Genomic DNA, 21,451 nt, shown 5'->3' on the forward strand with positions numbered 1-21,451 from the left:
CATATCAATGGAGAGAGTATTTTTTTTTGTTTATAAACACATGTTCGTTATCTAAATTAGCCGATGTGGGATATCCATCCCCCAACATTTGGAAAACAAAATTAATAAAATAAAGGAATAAAAATAAGTAGAAAACAAAAACAAAAATAGGGGGGAAAAAATCTAAATAGACAGCTAGCAATGGGAAGAAGAGCATTAAAGGAAATTAAATTAATGGGAATTTGTGATATTAAAGAAAAATAATAAAAAAATTAAAAATAAAAATAAAAATTTGGGGAGGCAGCAGGTATTATGGGAGGCAGAGTGTTGGAGGAATGTGAGGCAGTGTTTGGTGCAGGTTTTGTATAGCACGGGGCCTTCCTCTTCCCTCCAAAAAACAGGTTTTGTATAGCACGGGGCCTTCCTCTTCCCTCCAAAACCTTATCTTTTACTCCTCTCTCTCTCGCCTCTCTTTTGTTTTCAATTATTTCCCCCCCCCCCCCCCCCCCCCCCCTTTCTGGTTTTTAACGTTCACTTGCTCCACACCCATTTGAGCTCTGGTGCGATCATGGGGACACTTACATTGAGCTAAAGATCGCATGGTTTCTTTATCTCAGTGCTAGGGCTGTTAATTAAGCTATGTTCTAGTTTGCCAATTGGGTTAACAAAAGTTTAAATGAATTTTGTAGCAATCAAATGTAGTAGGTAGCCTGTAAGTTGTTTGTTGTCTGGTTGGGGTGCTTCTTCTGAATTCTCATGTTTTGCATATCAGCTCCCAAGGAGTTGCCTACCCAGAGGTATGTTATGGGTCATTTAGATTGTGTTTAGCATACCACCACAAATGGGCATTGGGTTTCTGTACTTTCTTTTCCACCAGCAACTCATCTGCTTCATATGTCTTTGATAATGATAAGTTTGGGATGTGGAGAATAGGCAGTTCCCTATAAGCTCTGGATTTTCCACCGCTTATAGATTCTGTTCTTGTGCTTTTACTGTGCTCGTTTAGTGTAACGACCTAAGTCCACAGCTAGTAGATATTGTCATTTTTTGGCTTTCCCTTTTGGGTGTCAGCGAGAACGCTGAGTCCCAAAGGGAGTGACACCGTGCGGTGAAAGGAAGTTGGGACCCAAAGAGAGTAGAGACAGAGTGGTGTGCCAGCAAGGACGATGGGCCCCAAAATGGGTGGATTGTGAGATCCCACGTCGATTAGAGAGAAAAACGTGTGCCAACATCCAGTGAGGACGCTGGGTCCTAAAGGGAGTGAATGGTGAGATCCTAATTAGAGAGGGGAACAAGTGCCAGCGAGGACGTTGGCCCCGAAAGGGGGTGAATTGTGAGATTGCACGTCGGTTGGAGAGGAGAACGAAACATTTTCTATAAGTGTGTGGAAACCTCTCCCTAGCAGACGTCTTTTAAAAACCCCAAAGAAAAGCCAAATGGAAATAATAGCCAAAAGGAAACCTCTCCCTTGATGTATGTTTTTCAATTACAACCTCCTTCTATCTTTACATCTTCCCAGGAACATAATAGGTTTTGGTCGCTCATAAGATATGAATTTCATCAAAATGCTGTTTAACGGAGTGATAAATCGATTGTACTACTAGCAGATATTGCCATTTTTTGGCTTTTCCCTCAAAGTTTTTAAAACGCATATGCTAAGGAGAGGTTTTCACACCCTTATAAAGAATGTTTCGTTTTCCTCTCCAACCGATGTGGGATCTCACAATCCACCTTCGGAGCCCAACATTTTTGCTGACACTCGTTTTTCTCCACTCAATATGGGATCTTACCGTTTAGGTGTGTCAGGAAATATTGAAGCCTAAGTTCAAGAGATTTAGGTTCTGATAGCAAACTACTGCATTTGCTCCAAACTGATTCTCTTCTTTGGACTTCTGAAACAACATAATGTAGCCATAGCCAACCGCAAAACAAGTTAGGATGATCACCATGTTTGATTCTGCTCCTATTCAATTTAGTGTGGAATTTAGAGCATTCAACATACCATGTTTGATTCTTACTTTTCTTGTTCAATCCATACCTCTTACTTCGCAGATATGGGCAAGGAAGTGGCTCATAAATGGTGGCAACTATGAGATAGCAGGTATTTGGTTGGAGTCATAAAAACTCTTTTGTTCTTGCTAGATTGAACCAGCTTGGTGCCATTGGCTCTGCTTTGCTCAATCAGGATTGCGTGTCATATGCCTTAGCCATGCCTCCAAACGTTGCATCTAGTTATTAGCAACAAAGCACAACCCAATGTAAAAGTATTTTTGAAACAAAGCACGAATAGTTCTATTCGAAACTAAAAGTAAAAACATTTTTGAGATAATTAATTAGAGAAGAAGAGAGAAAAAGTTAATGTTTTAACAAGAATAATAATAACAATCATAAAGCTCACATTAATTATCCTTTGACTAATAGTGGATCAAATTTTAATTTGTTTTCAAATTATAAAGGCTAAATTCGTATAATATATGCATATAGAGGATCCTAGGAGAAGGAATGAAAAAGATTTGAATACTCGGGAGATTCGAGAATTGGACGGAGAAAAGTGGTTCAAATTCAACCTAAAATAAAAGGCTTCAGAGTTCATAGGAGAATATCATAATTTTTCCAGAGGTGTGAAACTTGACTTTCAAATTCCGACCCCTACTCAGTAGTCGGCCTCCAAAATACAATCAATTAGAAAAACATGGCCAAATTTTACGATATCGATTTGACCACGTCACCGTCCTCCTCCCTTCCCACCCCACCCTTCAATTACCCAATTACAGATCGTTACGTCCCTTTCAAATCTGCACATTTTTACGTTTTTCACAACTTTTCTTTTAGTGGGTATGCCTCTCTGAAATCTGAAGCCCGACCCATTTGCTTGGAAATTCCAATCAACGTCTAAAAAGTTGCCTTGTAGACGGAGGAGGAACAGTCATTGATATGAATGGTGGACTATAAATTAGACAGAGAGAGAGAGAGAGAGAGAGGGACCAATTTAGAGGACAATCAACAAGAAGCACAAGTTGGGATTTATGGTTGTAAGTGAATGAGCCAGATTCTTGGCTGTGTTATCTCATATCTTCTTCTGATTTCCTTTTTATTTTAGGGTTTGTGTGTGTTGCCCCATCTGTTTTTCTTCTTTATCTTGAGCCACTTGAGGAGGATACCTGTGTTTTTCTCATCTGGGTCTCTAATGGCGAGGTGGGTCTTATCTGAATGTGGTGTTAAGTCCCTCCCCAGGATCTACCCTCGCCCTTCTAGGAATGGACTTGCTTCTAGGACTTACATGGTGTCTGAGATTAGGTCCTCGTCGGTGCCCTCTAAACCCCACTTTCTCCGTTCTTCTTTGAGTCTTTCCACTAAGGGGAAGAGTTGGGCGCTGAATGTGAGTGCTCCCGTGAGAGTTGCTTCTGTTGATGAGGATAATGAGAAGGATAAGGTTGATGGGGTTGAGAATGAGGGTGGATTCGACCCGGCTGCTGCACCGCCGTTTCGGTTGGCCGATATTCGGGCTGCCATTCCAAAGCATTGTTGGGTTAAGGATCCTTGGAGATCAATGAGCTATGTTGTGAGGGATGTGGTTGTGGTGTTTGGCTTGGCGGCTGTTGCTGCTTACTTCAACAATTGGGTTGTTTGGCCTCTTTACTGGTTTGCTCAAGGGACCATGTTTTGGGCTCTTTTTGTTCTTGGTCATGATTGGTAAGCTTTCTCCATTGAAGCTATTGAATATCTTTACTTGCTTTTTGTCTTGGAATTCCTATGCCTGAACTCTATGTGGTTTGCTTTGGTTGGTGAATGTGCAGTGGCCATGGAAGTTTCTCCAACGATCCAAAACTCAATAGTGTTGTTGGCCATATTCTTCATTCTTCAATTCTAGTTCCATATCATGGATGGTTAGTTTCTGATCACTTCAAAGTTATAATGTTCTTCAAAGTTGTAATATCTTATCTTGTTCTTTAACTCAGGAGAATAAGCCACAGAACTCATCACCAGAACCACGGCCATGTCGAAAACGACGAATCATGGCATCCTGTAAGTTCTTTATAGTCTAGCCCTTCTGGATTCTTTATCTCAAGGAAGCAGTTTGTAACTAGAGATGATCATTTTGTTGAGCCTCATTCAATAGCAATGTGTTCATATCTGTTTTGTAGTTGTCTGAGAAAATCTATAAGACTTTGGATAAAGCAACAAAAACATTGAGGTTCACTTTGCCTTTCCCCATGCTTGCATACCCCATCTATCTGGTTGGTACACTCTGTTTCGTCATCATTTTGTATGAACTTCAATGTTCTGCCATGATGGATTCTAATGCATCCTGTTGGTGATATTACAGTGGAGTAGAAGTCCTGGTAAGAAGGGCTCTCATTTCGACCCGAGTAGTGATTTGTTTGTCCCGAGCGAGCGGAATGATATCATTACATCTACTGTATGTTGGACTGCAATGCTTGCTCTGCTTGGGTGTTTATCTGTAGTGATGGGTCCTCTCCAAATCCTCAAACTTTACGGAATTCCCTACGTGGTGAGTTCAGTTTCGATCACGAGTTCGTGGTGAATACTTCTTTGGATACAATCATTCACTTGTACACTTGTCTGAATGTTTTCCAAATGTAGATGTTTGTCATGTGGCTGGATGTGGTCACATACCTGCATCACCATGGTCACGACGATAAACTTCCTTGGTATCGTGGAGAGGTACGCTTATCGATCTTTTTGAACAAGAACACATCATAAAGTGTTATGTTTGACACCATTTATGAACTTGTCTGGCTCTATATTTGATGATCGAACAGGAATGGAGTTACTTAAGAGGAGGATTAACCACTCTCGATCGCGATTACGGATGGATCAACAACATTCACCACGACATTGGAACCCATGTCATTCACCATCTCTTCCCTCAGATCCCACACTATCACCTATTAGAAGCAGTGAGTATTCTTCTCAATCTTGTATCTGAAACTCAAAACTTGTCTTTACCCTATATTTTCTAAATTCTCATCGAAACTGCAATCTTATCGTGTTAGACCGAGGCAACAAAACCAGTGCTCGGAAAGTATTATCGGCAACCAGAGAAATCATGGCCTCTCCCCTTCCACTTATTGGGAGTTCTAGTAAAAAGCATGAAAAAGGATCACTTTGTGAGCGATTCTGGGGACATTGTATATTATCAGACCGATCCCGACCTTTCTTGATCAAAGCAACAAGACTGAGATACTGTTCATCACCAGTATATCAAAATTCTTTTCTAATAGTTCGTGAGCCATTCGAGTTTGACCTTGAATAAACTTCCAAGGGAGAAGAAGCTCTGTTCATGATGATAGTATTCATATTTACATATTATTATTGCCATATAGAACAAAAATTGGCATTAGTTTTGCTTGAATTCTGTTTAATAACTATTAGTGAAAATATATGGATGCTGTAACACCAATCACAATGGTGTTACATTACATGGGATGAGTCATTTGTTTTTAAATTGTTCCAAAACATTCAGTAAATCCCACAATTTCATGAACTAAACTCAAAGCAGAAGCAGAAAATTAACAAAGTGATTATTAAGAAAATCGGATACTCAACTTTGTTGATCAAGACTTCACTGAATGAACAGCCTTAAGAAATGAGTTGATTCGAGTAAGATCCTTCTGAATCCCATCTGAGCCACAAATTCCACTGCTAACATCAACGCCTTGAGGGTTCAGAAGGGATAGGGCTTGAGACACATTCGCTGGATTGATCCCTCCAGCCAAGAGCCAACCTTGTTTACTTCTAATTATTGGTACCTCAAACTGGGCCCAATTGAATCCCTTCCCACTGCATTCAACAGAGAAGGAAATAGTTAATAAATTTGGCCATGTGACATGCAGGAAAATTTCATGGCTGCTGCTACGAAGTCAAAATCAACACGCTCTGTCAATTTATTAGAGGGTTTCGATAGGAATGGGTAGCTAATACATCAAAATAAACACGTAGAAATAATTCATTCCAGTAGCTGATGTGATTGGTCGTGGAAATAAGAGTCTAAATCCTTGTTTATTTAGGACTCCGAACAGTGCTTTCCAATATTTTAACATAGCCATTCAACTTAACATAAAATTCACTTCTTGGATTTTTTTGGGTATGGCAATATGTATTAGTTAGTGCAGATTTCAACTTTTAACCATTTATGTAATGGTTTAAGTCTATAATATTGTTCTCTTTTGACTTTTACTTTTGGGCTTCCCCTCATTAGGGAGAAGTTTCCACACCCTTACAAAAGATGCTCAATTCTCCTCCCCAACCGATGTGAGATCTCAAGATTCACCCCCCTTCGGGAGCCAGCGTCCTTGCTGGCACACCGTCTCGTGTCCACCCCCCTTCCGGGCACAACTTCTTTGCTGACACATCGTCCGGTGTCTGGCTCTGATACCATTTGTAATGGTCCAGGCCCACCGCTAACATATAGTGTCTTCTTTAGGCTCTCTTTCGAGCTTCCTCTAAAGGTTTTTAAAACGCGTCTTCTAGGGGAGGTTTCCACACCCTTATAAAAATGCTTCGTTATTCTCTCCAACCGATGTGGGATCTCACAATTTAGTTGAGAATAGATACCTTAACTAGTTGCTCAAGTTGTCAACTCTAGGGTAGTGTGGTTTATTTAATGAAAATCTTATAACACCATGTAGATATTTGGAGACATATTAACAAATTTGTTTTAAACCAGCACATTGAGGAGGAAGTTTGAAGGTACCTGCCACCTTTGGCACTGTCAACAAGAACCCAATCTACTAAAGAACAGTCCTCAGTAGAGATCGCATTTAGAAGGCTTCCATCTTCATTTGCATTCAGAACATAAATAATTCTATGATCTTTAACTAGAAGGGGCATTGCTTCCCGTGACTCATCTCCATGAAGCTGTGAATCCAAATCATTCGGAGTAAGAAAGCTAGCTATTTCTGTACACAAGGAGATCAGGTCAACAAAGAGACGTACCTGCACAAATTCAAGGTCACATGTATGAGCAGCTCGAGATATTGTTTCGACATCGTCATCGACAAACACTCCGACAGGCTGTGCACCATTTTGTCTTGCAATTCTGGATATCTCCTTGGCAACTGAGAATGAAACAGAACGCTTTGAGTTTGGCCAAATGATCATCCCAATGAAATCAGCACCAGATTCTGCTGCCAAAGCGGCATCTTTCGCTGATGCAATACCGCACATCTTAACAAGAACCTTGTCCTTTCTATGATGTTCAAGGTTTGAAGATACATTCTCTTGATTAGAAACGCTACAGGTAACCTTTTTCTTTTGAAAAGGCCACTTTCTCCCAATGCGTGAACTGTCCCTATTCAAACCTGCAAAGAAACAAAACTAATGTAAGAGCAGAAAGCAAAATTTTTCCAACATCCATAAATTGATGTCAAAAAACCAAGTAAAAGGCAGAGCAGTGGTTCAGAAATGAGTGAACATTGTTAAGTTGAGCATATCTTAATTGGAACCTTCAGATATTGAGGTACTGAAGATAAATGGAGCAAACACATACCTTGAAACTGGTGCTTTCTATACACATTCACAACTTTTGGCCGAAAGCAGCTTCCAATGGTCAAGCCTGGCAATATGAAAAAGATTATGATATCAGTGGTTTAAACTATAAGGAAAGGCAATTTGTTCATGGGAAAATGTTGGGAAACCCCATCAAAGAATCAAACAGTTCGATTTGAACAGCAAAGAAAACACCTCCAGAATGCAGTTGTTCGTGTGGGTAATTTAATATATAAATCTATTAAAGAGATTCTAAATAATTAGAAAGACAAAATAAAAAAACAATTAAATGGCATACACTCCTTCTTTCAAACTCCATTTGACAGTGGTGAATCATATACGAACCCTCATATGACCGCCATGAGGGGATATTAAAGCGGTGGAGAAGCAGTGAGAATGCAATGCAAGTCATTTGGGCAATTCGTCGAACAGTTAGTGGGCATTGCAGGTGAATGGAAAAACCTCAAACAATCAAGAACAAAATTGTATAATCATACCTGAAATCATTGTTCTGCCCCTTTTCTTCACGTTCTTATTTCTAATCCACTATGATTCAAATGAATGAGCAATCAATTATTGATTTGCTTAGCCGGTGAAACTTATTCTCAATGGGTAAACTGAAAAACAAAAATGCAACTAAAATTTGACAAACCCTCGTTGAAATTAGTGAAATGGATTCGTAATGAGGTGAAAGAATTACCTGATTTGAAGCCAAAGCGACTGGAAATTTGGAGATAATGCTGTGTGCTTCGTGTTCATAAACGAAAGGTGAAACTAGATGTCTTGTGATAAATGCTGGTTGGAGTAAATAAGAAAACTAAAACAATAAATACAAGTCAATTCTTGTTTGCTTAACTCCACAATTCAATTTCTTTTTTAATTATATATTTATTACAATGTAATGTAATTGCTTAAGGCTACAGCTATTTAGAATTTCTCTTTCGAGTTTTTGCTCGGGATTTTCAAAATGCGTCTGCCAAAAATGCTAGTAAGAAGTTTTCACACTCTTATAAGGAATGTTTCTTTCTCCTCTCCAACAGATATGGGATCTCACAATCCACTTCTTTACGGCCCAACGTCCTCGATGCCACTTATTCCCTTCTCTAATAAATGTGGAATCGTCCAATCCACCTCCTTTGGAGCCTAGCATTTTTGCTAACACACCCCCTCGTGTCCACCCCCCTTCAAGACTCATTACCTTCTCTAATCAATGTGGGACCGCCCAATCCACCCCCTTCGGGGCCCAGCGTCCTTGCTGGCACACCGCCTCATGTCCACCCCCTTCGGGGCTCAACCTCTTCGCTAGCACATCACCCAGTGTCTGTCTCTGATACCATTTGTAATGGTCCAAGCTTACCGGCAGCAGATATTGTCCTCTCTAGCTTTTTCCTCTCGGGCTTGTCCTCAAGGTTTTTAAAATGTGTCTACTAAGGAGAGGTTTCGACACCCTTTATATAGAACATTTCGTTCTCCTCTCCAACGGTCGTGGGATCTTATATTACATTATATCCGTTGAGGAGCCTTTGAACCAGAAAAGTCAGCTACAAACAGGAATCTTGAAGAAAAAAATGTTATGGGCGGCTAAGAAAAAGAACCAAGTGAGGCCACAGCCCAATCCGACAACCTCAAATCTGTCCCAATCCTAAACAATAATAGCAGCAAAGGTTTTGGTTTGCTGTCACTCTTCTGGTTCTGTCTGTGCCTGCCTGGCTGCCATCCTCCATTATCATCTTCTTCACTCTTCTGGTAATGATTTTCTTGTCTTAGTTAAGTCACTCAGATAATCTGAAGAACAATGCAGAGTTACTGGAAACATTATATGTTTTTCTCATTATACTAGAGTGAAAAAGATACATGTTCATCTTATAATCAGCCCCAAAATGGAGAAAGAAAAAAAATTAACAAATATAATATAATACAATGAAATGAATACGAACATATCTTACTGATCCGATCATCAGATTGTTATTGATCTTTCTGAAGATCGATCGACACCCTACCGAAACTTCAGGGCTTTTCTTGAACTAGAATCGTCTCTTTACTAATAACTTAAGCTATAATTTCTGTAATCAAATATTGAATGAAATGTGATCAACTTGATATTGTTAGCATAATATAATGTAGGGAAAGGATTTGGCCAGTTTTTGCTTATGCCACTATCTGCTCCTGCTCTGCATACAACTGCTGCTCCATCCAGGATGGGAGCATCTCGTTGATTTCTCTTTTGAGGTTGTATTGCCTCTTCTTCGCACCGAACTGCTCGAAGCTGTCGGAGGGAACGTCTTTAACCAAGGAGTTAACCCAAGAGACGTCGGGCTCCCCTGCGGATGGTGCAAAGGTTGTGGGACCTCCTGTGCCATTGTTTCGGATGGCAAACGAAGCAGATTTCTGGAGTTTGTTGAGATTGTTGCTGTGTACTCCCCAGTCTAGTTTGCCATCGGGTGAGTTCCAACCGGAGAGATGGGAAGACATTGTAGCTGCAGAGTTTGCAGCTGTGGTAAACCCGGGAAGACGAGGCACTGCAGCTCGATCGATGAAACTTTGGCTTCGTTTTGCAAAGGCAGCAGACCTTGAGTTCATCACAGCAGCTGCCACTGCACTTGATGAATCAAAGCCAAAAGAGGCGGGCTTCTTTACAGGTGAGGATGCTAAGTTAGCCGGGTAACTTGCACGGAGTTGGTTCATATTTTGGCGCATCTGCATCCCGGTCGGAGATTGAACCTGAGAGGTTTTTAGCGAGCCACCCTGTAACTGAGACGACAAGGAAGAATCTAATGATCCAAACATGTCATCAAGGTTTGACGGCTTCAACTCGGCACTCCTGCTTACATCTCCACTCCAGTAATTAGGAGTGGAAAGTCGAGATATCTCGTCGATCAACTGCTGCTGATGTTGTAGCTGGCTCGCGTTCTTTTCCAACCCGAGCAATTCCATCTCAAAATCCAAATCTCTTGCACTCAAGGTGGTCTTTAACCGACTACCAGAGAGTTGCAGAGCAGGAGGGGTAAGGTTAATCTTGTTCTGCCACAAGTTTCCATTCGTAGGGGAAGACACTGATGCTAAGGGAGACATGGGAGGTGTTGAAGTTGTCGGTAATGACAACGATGACGAACCAAGAGTCAATGTGCTCATGGTAGACATATCCGCTGCGCTGCTCGAAAGAGACCTGGGTGAAGGCATGCCTGAGCCTGTTGAAGCATATACAGGGCGCAAATCTTCAGGTTTGTGAGCAAAGAAGCAAACTTTCCTGTTGCAGCCAGTCTCATCCTTGCAGAGTCGGGTTCGGTATTGAGCAGGGTGAAGCCAGGACTCAAAGACACCATGTGCATACTCACAGGAATCCCCCTTTGGGCAAGCCCCCTTACGGAATTCGGGGCACGGAACGCAGCTATATGGGTACTTCTTGGGGTCTCTACGCCTAGCGTTCTCACCAGGATGAACGAAAGGACACTCGGTCCAATCGTGTGAATATGCCCTCGAACAAGGCTTCACTTTGAAGGTATACATCCTGAAATCATCGGTACCGTACATCCCGCTGTTGATATCAGGCAGTGATACATCGACCGGATACTCTTTCTTGTCACTTCCTTCTTTTGCAGACGGGGAAGCTATAATCTTCTGCTGGTCTTCTTCAAGGTAAAGGCTCAAATCACCTTCCCCAGCCATACCATCTCCTCTCAACAACATCTCCATAGCCTTTCTTCCTGAATTACTCACCATCCTGCAAGCCGAAACAATCAAATCAACAGGCTTTCTCCCATAAGCATCAACACAATCAACATCGGCCGATCCATTGAGTAAGAGCTTGATGGTCTCAAGGGAAGAACCAGAGCCACCAGCAGTGCCACAGTGAAGAGCAGTGACCATATCTGAACCACAAGCCCTGTTGACATCAACCTTGCCTGTCCCAATTAAGTGCTTGACAACCTTGGAGCTTCCAAACATGGCAGCAATCATCAATGGAGTTCTTTTTTCAAAAGCCATCTTCTTTGATCCAATTCCTCTGCCATACCAGCAGCTTGGTTCATCAACATCCAAACCATTTTCTTCAACCTCTCTCTTGAACCCTTCTACATCATCAGAAGCCGATAGTTCAAGCAAAATTGAACTCGCAGAGAAGAAAGAACCATGGTTAAGCTTCTGAAACTTGGCGTCCATGGCCGAATTCGAGGAAGTAACTTTATTCTTTGAGCCACTACACATCCAATTCCTGCAAGATTTAAACCCCCAAAGCTAAGAAACCTATACAAATCAGGCGTTTGAAATATGGGTTTTCAAAGAAAAAATCATTTCATAAACGCAATCGAACTTTATTTGAAAATTTCCTCGAATCCTCCAGAGAAAAACGAGATTCAAGAAATTTATTCCACTGACATGTCGTTTTTAAACAACTTCTAGACAGACCCAGAAGAAGAACAAGATGGAAAACAGTCAAAACATGAAAATCCAGAACAGAAACTCAAAAATTAACAAAACCCACATGGAAAACACAAAAAACAAGCCAGAAGAACAGATCGATTCAAGATAAAAATCGAAACAACATTCCTACCTGAAGTAAATTGAACCAAAGAACAGCTAGAATGGTTGAAATTACTGAGCGCCAAAGGGGAAAAAGAGGGAAATCGGGAAGGCCTCGAATCGAGGAGGGAGTTTGAGGAGCTAAGAATGGAGGAAATGGGGGTTTTATCCAGACGATTAAGAACACAAAAGGGTAAAGAACGAAGGAAAGTGGGAGGAAGGTGGGAGTTTTCTTCGTAGCGGCTTCACCGCAACAGTCAAAGTCAAAGCAGAGTGAAATGAAGGCCCCACATTGGCTATCCAAATTCGACCCAAAGCGTGGTTCCTTCGTCGCACCAAGAAATCCAAATGAAACCCAAATGAAATGGGAAATGAAGTTGAAATTGGACTGAGATGGAAAGCAATCCGATCCTTTGTTTTTTTGTATGAACTGCAAAGAGATTCGTTGACGCGCCAGAGTGGGTGTGGTGTTCAGTGATTTGAGTGGCTGACAGAATATATCCGACTCCGCCTTCCACTGATTGGATTTTGTCTTTTTCTTTAAAAATTAGGAGCGTCCTTTTTTCTTTTTCTTTTTCTTTTTTTTTTTTTTTTTGGGATTAGAGCACTATCATTATGATTCTCTTAACCTTTTGATATAATAAGAATAAATTAAAATTTTAATATTTCACCACTTTTTGCTTCTCAATATCTTCAATCCGACGTAATAGCCCAAGTCCACTATCGATAGGTACCGTCTATACCCCTTCAGGGTTAGCGTTATCGACTAGAGAGGACAACGAAACATTTCTTACAAGGATGTGTAAACCTCTCCCTAATGCGTTTTAAAAATTTAAGGAGAAGCCTGAATGTAAAAGTTCAAATAATACAATATCTACTGGCAATGGATTTGGGCTGTTATAACATCATTGATTCTAGACATTCATTATATACCAAACACATTTTGGGCTGCATTTTTTGAATTTTTTGGGGGAGACATACTATATTGACATGGCTCATACTCTCGCAGGCTTTGTCATGTCTCGATTATTAGAAGCTCGTGAATTAACTTATAATTTAACCTAACAAGTTCTGATGGTTAAAATAAAAAATTTTAAAAATATAATCGAACTCTACCTCAAAGTTGAGGAGTATTTTTTATAGTTTAATCTAAAAAATATTATTAAAACATAATTGATGTCATTATTAGACATAAGTGATATGTTTTATAATAGGTATATGGGAAAACGGGTTCATTCATCTACAAGCATGTAGCCTTCTTAAGCTATTGGGCCTGGGTTTATTTGTAGCCTTAAAAATATAATGGGCCTGGGCCTAAAGTAGAAGCCCGGTATCAACTTCTTAGGTTTAGCCTTTCTTAAGCTATTGGGCCTGGGTTTATTTGTAGCCTTAAAAGTATAATGGGCCTGGGCCTAAAGTAGGAGCCCAGTATCAACTTCTTAGGTTTAGCCTTGTAATCAAAATTGAAGTTAGAATTAATTTATTTTTAAATTCTTAACGATCGAAGATAAGTTAGAACGACACGTTCAAATAAGATAAATCTTACCGATTTAAATATAAACTTAGTAATTTGCTTTGTAAGTAAGTCGGAACGTTCATATCTTTTGACGGAGAGTTAATAAGGACAGGACACCACCAAACCATACCCTACAAAAACCCTTACCATTTCACGTTATTGTCGTCCCCATAAATACCAACTTGAACCTCTCTTTTTTATAGTGCATTGCTTAAACATGTGCCAATTTGATTTTTTTTTTTTTTCCCCTTTTGGTGTAGGTACCACTTGTCAGATGTCAATTAATTTTTTAAAGTTTGATTAAATAATGATAACGGTATGTGGTGCCGATTGATCCACATCTCATGATATTAATAGTTGACTTTGACATGAACCCTCATTTGTTTTTGTGTTACGATCTTTTCAAGGAGAGAAAATCGAGAAAAAAGTAAGTGAGAATCGTCTTGACCTAAAGGTATCAACTTCTAAATGTGAGATCTCACGTTGGTTAGAGGGAAGAACAAAACATTTTTTATAAGGGCATGGAAACCTCTTCTAAGTAGACGCGTTTTAAAAACCTTTAGAGAAACTCAAAAGAAAAAGCCTAAGGAGGACAATATATGCTAGTGGTGAGGCTTAATTGTTACAAATAGTATAAGAGCCAAACACGGGGTAGTGTGCTAACGAAGACACGCTACAAATATTAGAGAGGAAACCTCTCCCTACATTGACAGGAAGCCCGAAAAGCCCAAAAGGTAAAACCTAAAGAAAACAATATTGAGTTGTTACATAAAATATGAGTAAAAAGACTATAATACCCTTAAAACAGACAACATCAAATTTTTTTTTTTGTAATTTTATAAATTTATATATATATAAAAAAGTAAACATCTTGCGGTCCAACAAATTCATTGTATAAATTACTTTTATCTACATGTCTCTACACGACAGATCTAGATCGAATCATTTGTAATAATTACAAAAAAAAAAAAAAAAAAAAAAAAAAACATTGTATGGATGACAATTATATGCTCCGTGCAAGTGACAAGCATATTATAACAATCGTCCTAGTAAGATGCAACGAGTAATGTTGATAGAACAACTTTAAATTACTCAAATTTAACAAATTTTTAGATATCGACTCTCAATTCAAAATCAAAATTAAGAGCGAATAACTCTTATTAAAAAATTAAAATTAAATAAACCATATTTTATATGTATATGGCCACTCAATTGGGTAGTTACTTGCAAAATTAAAATAACTTATCCAATTAGAAATAACACCAAAAATACATTTATAGTAATACAACCATTTATCTCCTTATTCCCAAATTCAAACATAACTATCATTTTCGAAAATCCCAAATAAAAAAAAATTAGTAAGTTTCTTAGGCGACTCCTCTACGTATATAGCTAACTCGAAATTAATTATATTTTTAAAATAAATTCTTTTATAATTCAAATCTTATAAAGATTTTTCTTTTTTGACACGATAGCAAATTATATCCTTTCATGAATATAAAATAAATCCATGTTTTTTAAAGAGCCACTTATGTATATGGACGTTAATTAGAAGCAAAATTAAGCATTAATTTGGATTTATTCCATGTATCTCTCATTCTTAATTTTGAACTTTCTTTTTCATACACGAGAAGAATAATTGTGGAATTTATGCCATTTAAATAAATAAAAAAATAACTTTTCTTTTCTTGTCTTTTTTTTTTTTTTCCTTTGAAAGGTTGTATTTTTTTTTTCAAGAAATTAAATATTTAATTAAATAAAAATTATCGTAGGTCTGCCCATCCTCTACAATTTTCACATAAGCGAGGCAAGGACAATCTGGTCCACCTCTCTAAATTTATTTATTTATTTTTTGTTTAAATATTAATTAAATGAAATAATTTTGAGTAACACCCAATATTAATATATATATTAATTATCCAACTTTTTATATTAAATATACTTAAAGCTACCCAGAAATAACAACCAATATTGTTCTTACTCTAATTCAATTAAATCATTTTATTAATTTACAATTTTTTTTTTCTTTTGTTATTTTTGGAAAATTTTAAATTTTTAAATTTAAAAAATCAAAAGAAACGGCGCCATGTGTGGACCCTACCATCCAAAGGCACGAGTTATAAATGTCTTAATTCAGTTTTTTTAGTTCTCGTATTTAAATTCTATTTCTTATTTTATTTTAGTCAATGCAATTATTTCGCATTAATAAATTCATTTTAATTATTACAATTAGAAGAGTTTTAAAATAAATAAGTCTCCAAACACAGCTTGTTTATTTAATTTTTATATTTAAAAAATTATTAATAGCGCTTTTAATTTTATCTACCTATAATTTCCGGTTTAATATCTAAATCTACATGGCATTAGTCTATCATGTAATTCTTAAATAATATTGCCTACGTGTTGCGTATGCCAAAGCGAATTAAATACCAAATAAAAATATCTTTTGTTTTGAGAGTTTAAATATCTACACATACGGTAGCGAATACAGTTTAGTCTAATTATATTTTAGAAGTTGGATTGTTACGTGGATCATTTACTATAATATAATAATAATAATAATAGCAACGCGTACGTTTTTAAATAACATTTTTTTTATTTCGATTATTTTATTAAAAATGTTACGAACATTGAATTAGTATTAAGTTAGTTCAATATCTTATTCTATTTTTTATTATTGGCGACCAAATATAAAATGGAAAAAGTAAATAAAATACAAAATGGAAAAAGTAAAATAAAAATACTTTATTTTATATATAAATCTAGAATAATGGACAGTTCCGTGTTACGTCGAAATTGATACAAATACTTTTTTTAAAAAAATAAATAATCCGAAATTATATACATATTTATTCATGTTTAAAGAATATGAAATTTTCTTTGCTGCGTGTCGGCCATGTCACTTTCATTTGCCCCCATCAACCACTCACTATTGCAAAATCCCCAAACTACCCTCCAAACCAATATATTCCAATAAATCTTTTTAGAATTCGTGTTAGCGCTACACAGAGTTAGAAATTCAAACTTCGTTCATCCGTTCAAATATCTATTCAAAAGGGTATATGAGAGTTAAAAATCACAAAATCTTCCCCATTAAAATTTTTCTCGACGTTTGGATCAACATTTAACCAAACGAGGGTCTGTTAGAATTATAATATGTTGAAACTTAAAGTTTGTCATTCAAAATTTCGAAATTTCGTCTGGATGTTTAGATCCAATGTCCCATGATATTCACGTTTTCGAATTCGATCCATTAACTCACCCTACCTAAAACCTAGACCTAAGTCCTTCTTTCCTTTTTTACTTTATTAATCTTTGATGACATTTTTTTAGACTTTGAACTTTCAATTTTGAAGATCTAGAAGGTTTGACAGCGTATTTAACTTTCCAATCCATTTTTTTTTTATTTAAAATGCAAAATAAAGAGCACATGTCTCATTTCGGTAGCTCTCCACTTTTCGTACTTATTTCTTTTTTTTATCTCTAGCGTTTTATATATTCGCTTTTGTTCCTAAACTTATAAAGCTTCTATATCACACCAAAACTTTGCACAAAAAGTAGCTTTTTATTTACGAGTATTATCACTAAAGAAAGAAGAAAATGTGACTAACCTAATCACCTATGTGCCTAAATTAACATCATTTAATATAAGTATATCCAAATCTACAGTGTTAATTTATATGTATCATCGACTAAAATGTTAAAAAATATATTTTAATAACAAAAATTTAACAAACTCGTATCAATTCAAATATTATTTTTATTTTTAATTTTTTTAATTTTTTTTAGAAGGATGAAGAGAAAGAGTAGTTTGTATGTGTGTGTATATATATATAGGTAAGTGATTCATCGTACTTGGTTGTGTTTTTTAAAAAAGAAAAGGAATAGGGTTTGGATTTAAAAAATTTGATTTTTATAAATAGAGACAACATTGGAATCTGGAAAGCCTCCTTGGGCGTGATGACTACTCTCGACCATGACTGGCCCGAACCCATTGTCCGTGTCCAATCCCTGTCCGAAAGCGGCTGCCCCCTCCTTCCCAGCCGCTACATCAAGCCACCCACGGACCGCCCCTCAGCCTCCGCCGTTACCTCCGCCCTCAACATCCCTATCATCGACGTCCACGCTTTCAATCTCGACCAGCCAGAGCTTCGAGCCACCGTTCTTGCCCAAGTCTCCGATGCCTGCCGCAACTGGGGGTTCTTCCAAATTGTCAACCACGGCATCCGACTGGAGCTTCTCGACGGCGTCCGCCGTGCCTGGTATGATTTCTTCCACTTGCCGGTGGAAAGTAAACAGGGCTATGCCAACAATCCTAGGACTTATGAAGGGTATGGCAGCCGGCTTGGCGTTCAAAAAGGAGCTATTCTTGATTGGAGTGACTACTTTTTTCTTCACTATCTTCCTCCTCGCCTCAAAGACCACAATAAGTGGCCTGCTCACCCTCCGAGCCTCGGGTAACCATCCAACCCAACCCAACCTAACCCGTTTAATCCATTGAGCTAATAATACGAACAAAAACAAAATTAGAGGAATTTAAAGGGATTTTTGTGTTTGAATAATGCAGGGATTTGATTGAGGAGTATGGGGAAGAAGTGGTGAAGTTAGGGGCAAGATTGTTGAAGCTTTTATCACTCAACTTGGGGCTTCATCAAGCCTATCTTCAAAATGCATTTGGAGGAGAAGATGTTGGAGCATGTTTGAGAGTCAATTATTACCCAAAATGCCCCCAGCCCGACCTCACGTTGGGGCTGTCCTCGCACTCCGACCCCGGCGGATTAACGCTACTCTTGCCCGACGATCGAGTCGCTGGACTTCAAGTTCGAAAGGACGATAATTGGATCACAGTCAAGCCAGCCCGCCATGCTATTATAGTCAACGTGGGCGATCAAGTTCAGGTTTGTTTTGTCAATCATTAACTCAATTACATAAACGTGCCTCAAAAGGAAACGTTTCTCAAAATCCTCTATGTCTATCTCCACATGGAGGAGTCTTGTTTTGCTCGACCATTTCTTCAAAATGTGTGTCTTTTTTTTGTCAGGTTCTAAGTAATGCAATATACAAAAGCGTGGAGCATAGAGTGATTGTGAACTCGGATAAGGAACGAGTTTCGTTGGCCTTCTTTTACAACCCGAAAAGCAACATTCCGATAGGACCGATAAAAGAGCTAGTCACACCGGATAAACCTGCGCTTTATTCCCCAATGACATTCGATGAATATAGGGTTTACATTAGGATGAGAGGTCCTCAAGGCAAATCTCAAGTAGAATCATTAAAGTCGCCAAAATAATTATAATTATGAGTGGTTTGTACAAATTATAAATTAAAATTTTAATCAATAACAATAATTATAAATCATATACGTTTTTGTATATATATATATATATACCAAACATGATGCTTCTGTATAAATGAAATAAAACACTCAGCATGTTCATCACATTGAACGAAGACGTCCTGCCATGCATACTCGAGCCTTACTCAAGCTCAACTAACTCACTCGACTCCATTGAGTAACTCAAAACTCATATTTAGTTTGCTCGAAACTTTCTAACACCAACTCCTTCAAGTTACGTCGAGACCATCTTTACCTAGACGCTGAGTGTTCAACTCTTGACCATTTTTATACGAGGCATTGAACTACTACAACGCTCCTCGACCATTTTTATCCAAAAGCAAATAGAAAATAACGAAGTTTAGTAGATTATGAAATTACTACGGACCAATCATTTCGCCACAAAAGTCAAGAACGGAAATTGCTCAAATTTAAAAAGAAATATTATTATAATTAATTATATCAAATCCATCAAATATATATATATATATATATATATATATATATATAAAGAAAATAATTTAGCACGTGCTTGATTGCCTTTTGAATTTTTTTTTTTAAAAAAATTATATATTTTATAGTAAAAAGATAATTGGGTAATAATTATGTCCCTTGGTGGAAAATGAGACAAATATAAAATAATAATTTTCAGATTACATCATGATTCATGGAATAGTTTATTTGCTTTGAAATTTCCTACCATTTTTATATAAATATATTATCCTAATATTTTTTTATTTTTAAAAAATATTATTTCCTAATAATAATTTTTAAATTTTAGATCATAGATGTGCCAGAAATCATCCAGGGTCGAATTTGAATTTCAAATTAATATTTTTTTTTACGATGGTCATATATTTTATCTATAAAAAAGAATCACATAGATTAATCAAACGTGCAATCAACGAGTTAGAACGTTTTGATTGAAAGGATATAAAGATCGATAACCATACACTTTATAGGGTGGAAATTAAGAAAAGAGTGACAAAAGAATAAGTATTAAAGGTCCTTTCCGTCCAATCAGGAATAGAAAAGTGTCCCTTTGAGAATTAGTATCAAAATAAATGACGATGATTATTGTACCCATTAGTGACTTAGATATTAAATAAACGTTATTAACATTATATGATTAAATGCTCGAAACTAGCCTTCTTTTTTCCTTAGTCTCTGTCACAATATGTCTCTATCCCGATGTTCCTCTCACAACACCGACAGACCGTCCACCTATCTCTAATCGTCTATGAAATATGGAAGGAGAGTTGAAGATAGGTAATGGTGGGGTATGTTTGCTGATAAGAGTTAGGGAATACAATTCCATCAATAGGCCGGAAAGAGAGAACACAGTGCTTAAAACCCACGTGCACAGCAGACATTAAAAAAAAAACATAAATAAATAAATAAAGCAGCACGTGTGGTATATTATGGAAAATTCAATATTATGTCTTAGAGGCTATTAATTAAAAAAAAAAAAAGAATTGATGAGACGCTTTTTAAAATTTAAAAGTTCTTATAATTTAATTTAATATTTTAAAATTTGAGAGAAAAATTTAATTAGTCGAGAGGGTAGGAATATAATCTCTAACTCATACAAAGCGTTATAAACACGTAGTTATTTGTCCAATCATGTTAGCTTTTCGCCATATTGAAAATGCAATTCCTACGAGCGAATCTATCGAAGCTCACGATCTATCTACCCATCATATTCCTTTAGTTTATTAAAGATAAGATTTATATGATTTGTCTATTTTTTTTTTTAAAAAAGATCATCTCTTTTTGAATTATTTTTCCTTCCGCTGTGATTTATTCCTTTAAAAGTTCTCCTCATTGTAAAGTTGTCCATCTTATTTAGTTAAACGCCCACGTGAAAATTAGGTTACGTGTTTTATTTGGTTAGACAGGTACGTTTGAACTCATACCATGACTCAACTTAAAAGTCGTTTAAACTTATGAGTTCTGATCAATTAATCTTATATCAATATTTTAATGATGAGAATAATTAAATATTGGCTCTTTATAGTTAATTCAGTACTATGATTAATTGCATATCATAACTTCACAAAGTTTTGATTAAGAGACGAAGATATATATCTTCTTTCTTCTAAGTTCGCTTCTTTCGTCTCTCAATCATGAAGACCTACTTGAAATTAAGAGAAAAGAAAGGACCATATTGCAATATTTGAAAAGATATGTCAGGTCACTTTTAACTTTTAATATCTCAACCTAAATAACAAATTTCTTTTTCTAAATCATCTCACAATTGAATTCCATCTACATAGCTACTTTCCTAATTTATTTCACATATTAAATTTTCGGTAGCCCAGAAAAATTCAACATTGATATAATCGATTACCAAATTGGGTTGTCGGGTAGCTTTTAGGTGTGTGTCTAACACGTTCATAAATGTTAAAAAATCTTATCTTTAATAAACTAAACTCTAGGTTTAATATGTTGATATATTAAAACCTAAACCATAAACTGTTCTTGGTATATTAAAAAAAAATTAACAATTTATTAGATACAGGATTACGTCTAAAATTATTCTATGAATATTTTAAAAATAACAAATAAATCAAAAATATATTAAACACAAA

The 21,451-nt window shown here is 36.9% G+C and overlaps 4 protein-coding genes across 6 annotated transcripts; 2 read left to right on the forward strand and 2 right to left on the reverse strand.

Moving 5' to 3' along the window:
* The first annotated feature begins 2,793 nt into the window (after positions 1–2,793).
* LOC111806684 (omega-3 fatty acid desaturase, chloroplastic) lies at positions 2,794–5,425 on the forward strand. Its single transcript, XM_023692075.2, has 8 exons — positions 2,794–3,672; positions 3,777–3,866; positions 3,939–4,005; positions 4,125–4,217; positions 4,307–4,492; positions 4,585–4,665; positions 4,764–4,901; positions 4,998–5,425. The coding sequence occupies exons 1-8, from the start codon at positions 3,167–3,169 to the stop codon at positions 5,163–5,165; spliced, it is 1,329 nt and encodes a 442-aa protein (XP_023547843.2). The 5' UTR covers positions 2,794–3,166; the 3' UTR covers positions 5,166–5,425.
* On the reverse strand, positions 5,346–8,350 carry LOC111806689 (N-(5'-phosphoribosyl)anthranilate isomerase 1, chloroplastic). Of its 3 annotated transcripts, none has more exons than XM_023692089.2 (6): positions 8,192–8,350; positions 7,989–8,108; positions 7,493–7,558; positions 6,940–7,304; positions 6,698–6,861; positions 5,346–5,784 (listed from the first exon to the last, which is right to left on the reverse strand). In XM_023692089.2, the coding sequence occupies exons 2-6, from the start codon at positions 7,996–7,998 to the stop codon at positions 5,559–5,561; spliced, it is 831 nt and encodes a 276-aa protein (XP_023547857.2). In that variant the 5' UTR covers positions 7,999–8,108; positions 8,192–8,350; the 3' UTR covers positions 5,346–5,558. The 3 variants fall into 3 exon arrangements, with proteins under 3 accessions (XP_023547857.2, XP_023547865.2, XP_086975485.1); XM_023692097.2 differs by having other exon boundaries at positions 7,989–8,037; positions 8,192–8,321; XM_087119359.1 differs by lacking the exons at positions 7,989–8,108; positions 8,192–8,350 and adding an exon at positions 7,837–7,966.
* Positions 8,351–9,294: 944 nt separating this feature from the next.
* On the reverse strand, positions 9,295–12,220 carry LOC111800473 (zinc finger CCCH domain-containing protein 29). Its single transcript, XM_023684184.2, has 2 exons — positions 12,041–12,220; positions 9,295–11,701 (listed from the first exon to the last, which is right to left on the reverse strand). The coding sequence occupies exon 2, from the start codon at positions 11,692–11,694 to the stop codon at positions 9,640–9,642; it is 2,055 nt and encodes a 684-aa protein (XP_023539952.2). The 5' UTR covers positions 11,695–11,701; positions 12,041–12,220; the 3' UTR covers positions 9,295–9,639.
* A 5,157-nt stretch (positions 12,221–17,377) lies between these two features.
* LOC111805447 (jasmonate-induced oxygenase 2) lies at positions 17,378–18,883 on the forward strand. The gene is made up of 3 exons (XM_023690558.2): positions 17,378–17,982; positions 18,093–18,423; positions 18,567–18,883. Exons 1-3 carry the CDS (start codon positions 17,486–17,488, stop codon positions 18,813–18,815), a joined length of 1,077 nt encoding a protein of 358 aa, XP_023546326.2. The 5' UTR covers positions 17,378–17,485; the 3' UTR covers positions 18,816–18,883.
* Positions 18,884–21,451: the final 2,568 nt, after the last annotated feature.

Source organism: Cucurbita pepo, chromosome 1 (assembly GCF_057944985.1).
Source record: "Cucurbita pepo subsp. pepo isolate OVF chromosome 1, ASM5794498v1, whole genome shotgun sequence".
Taxonomy (NCBI): domain Eukaryota; kingdom Viridiplantae; phylum Streptophyta; class Magnoliopsida; order Cucurbitales; family Cucurbitaceae; genus Cucurbita; species Cucurbita pepo.

Coding starts and splice junctions, on each gene's coding strand:
- LOC111806684 (XM_023692075.2), top strand. CDS start 3,167: ATGGCGAGGTGGGTCTTATCTGAATGTGGTGTTAAGTCCCTCCCCAGG. Junction 3,673..3,776: donor TTTGTTCTTGGTCATGATTG/GTAAGCTTTCTC, acceptor GTGAATGTGCAG/TGGCCATGGAAGTTTCTCCA. Junction 3,867..3,938: donor CTAGTTCCATATCATGGATG/GTTAGTTTCTGA, acceptor TCTTTAACTCAG/GAGAATAAGCCACAGAACTC.
- LOC111806689 (XM_087119359.1), bottom strand. CDS start 7,903: ATGACTTGCATTGCATTCTCACTGCTTCTCCACCGCTTTAATATCCCC. Junction 7,559..7,836: donor CTCATGGCGGTCATATGAGG/GTTCGTATATGA, acceptor TCATATTGCCAG/GCTTGACCATTGGAAGCTGC. Junction 5,785..6,697: donor GACAGTGCCAAAGGTGGCAG/GTACCTTCAAAC, acceptor TGTTGAATGCAG/TGGGAAGGGATTCAATTGGG.
- LOC111800473 (XM_023684184.2), bottom strand. CDS start 11,694: ATGTGTAGTGGCTCAAAGAATAAAGTTACTTCCTCGAATTCGGCCATG.
- LOC111805447 (XM_023690558.2), top strand. CDS start 17,486: ATGACTACTCTCGACCATGACTGGCCCGAACCCATTGTCCGTGTCCAA. Junction 17,983..18,092: donor GCTCACCCTCCGAGCCTCGG/GTAACCATCCAA, acceptor TGAATAATGCAG/GGATTTGATTGAGGAGTATG. Junction 18,424..18,566: donor ACGTGGGCGATCAAGTTCAG/GTTTGTTTTGTC, acceptor TTTTTTTGTCAG/GTTCTAAGTAATGCAATATA.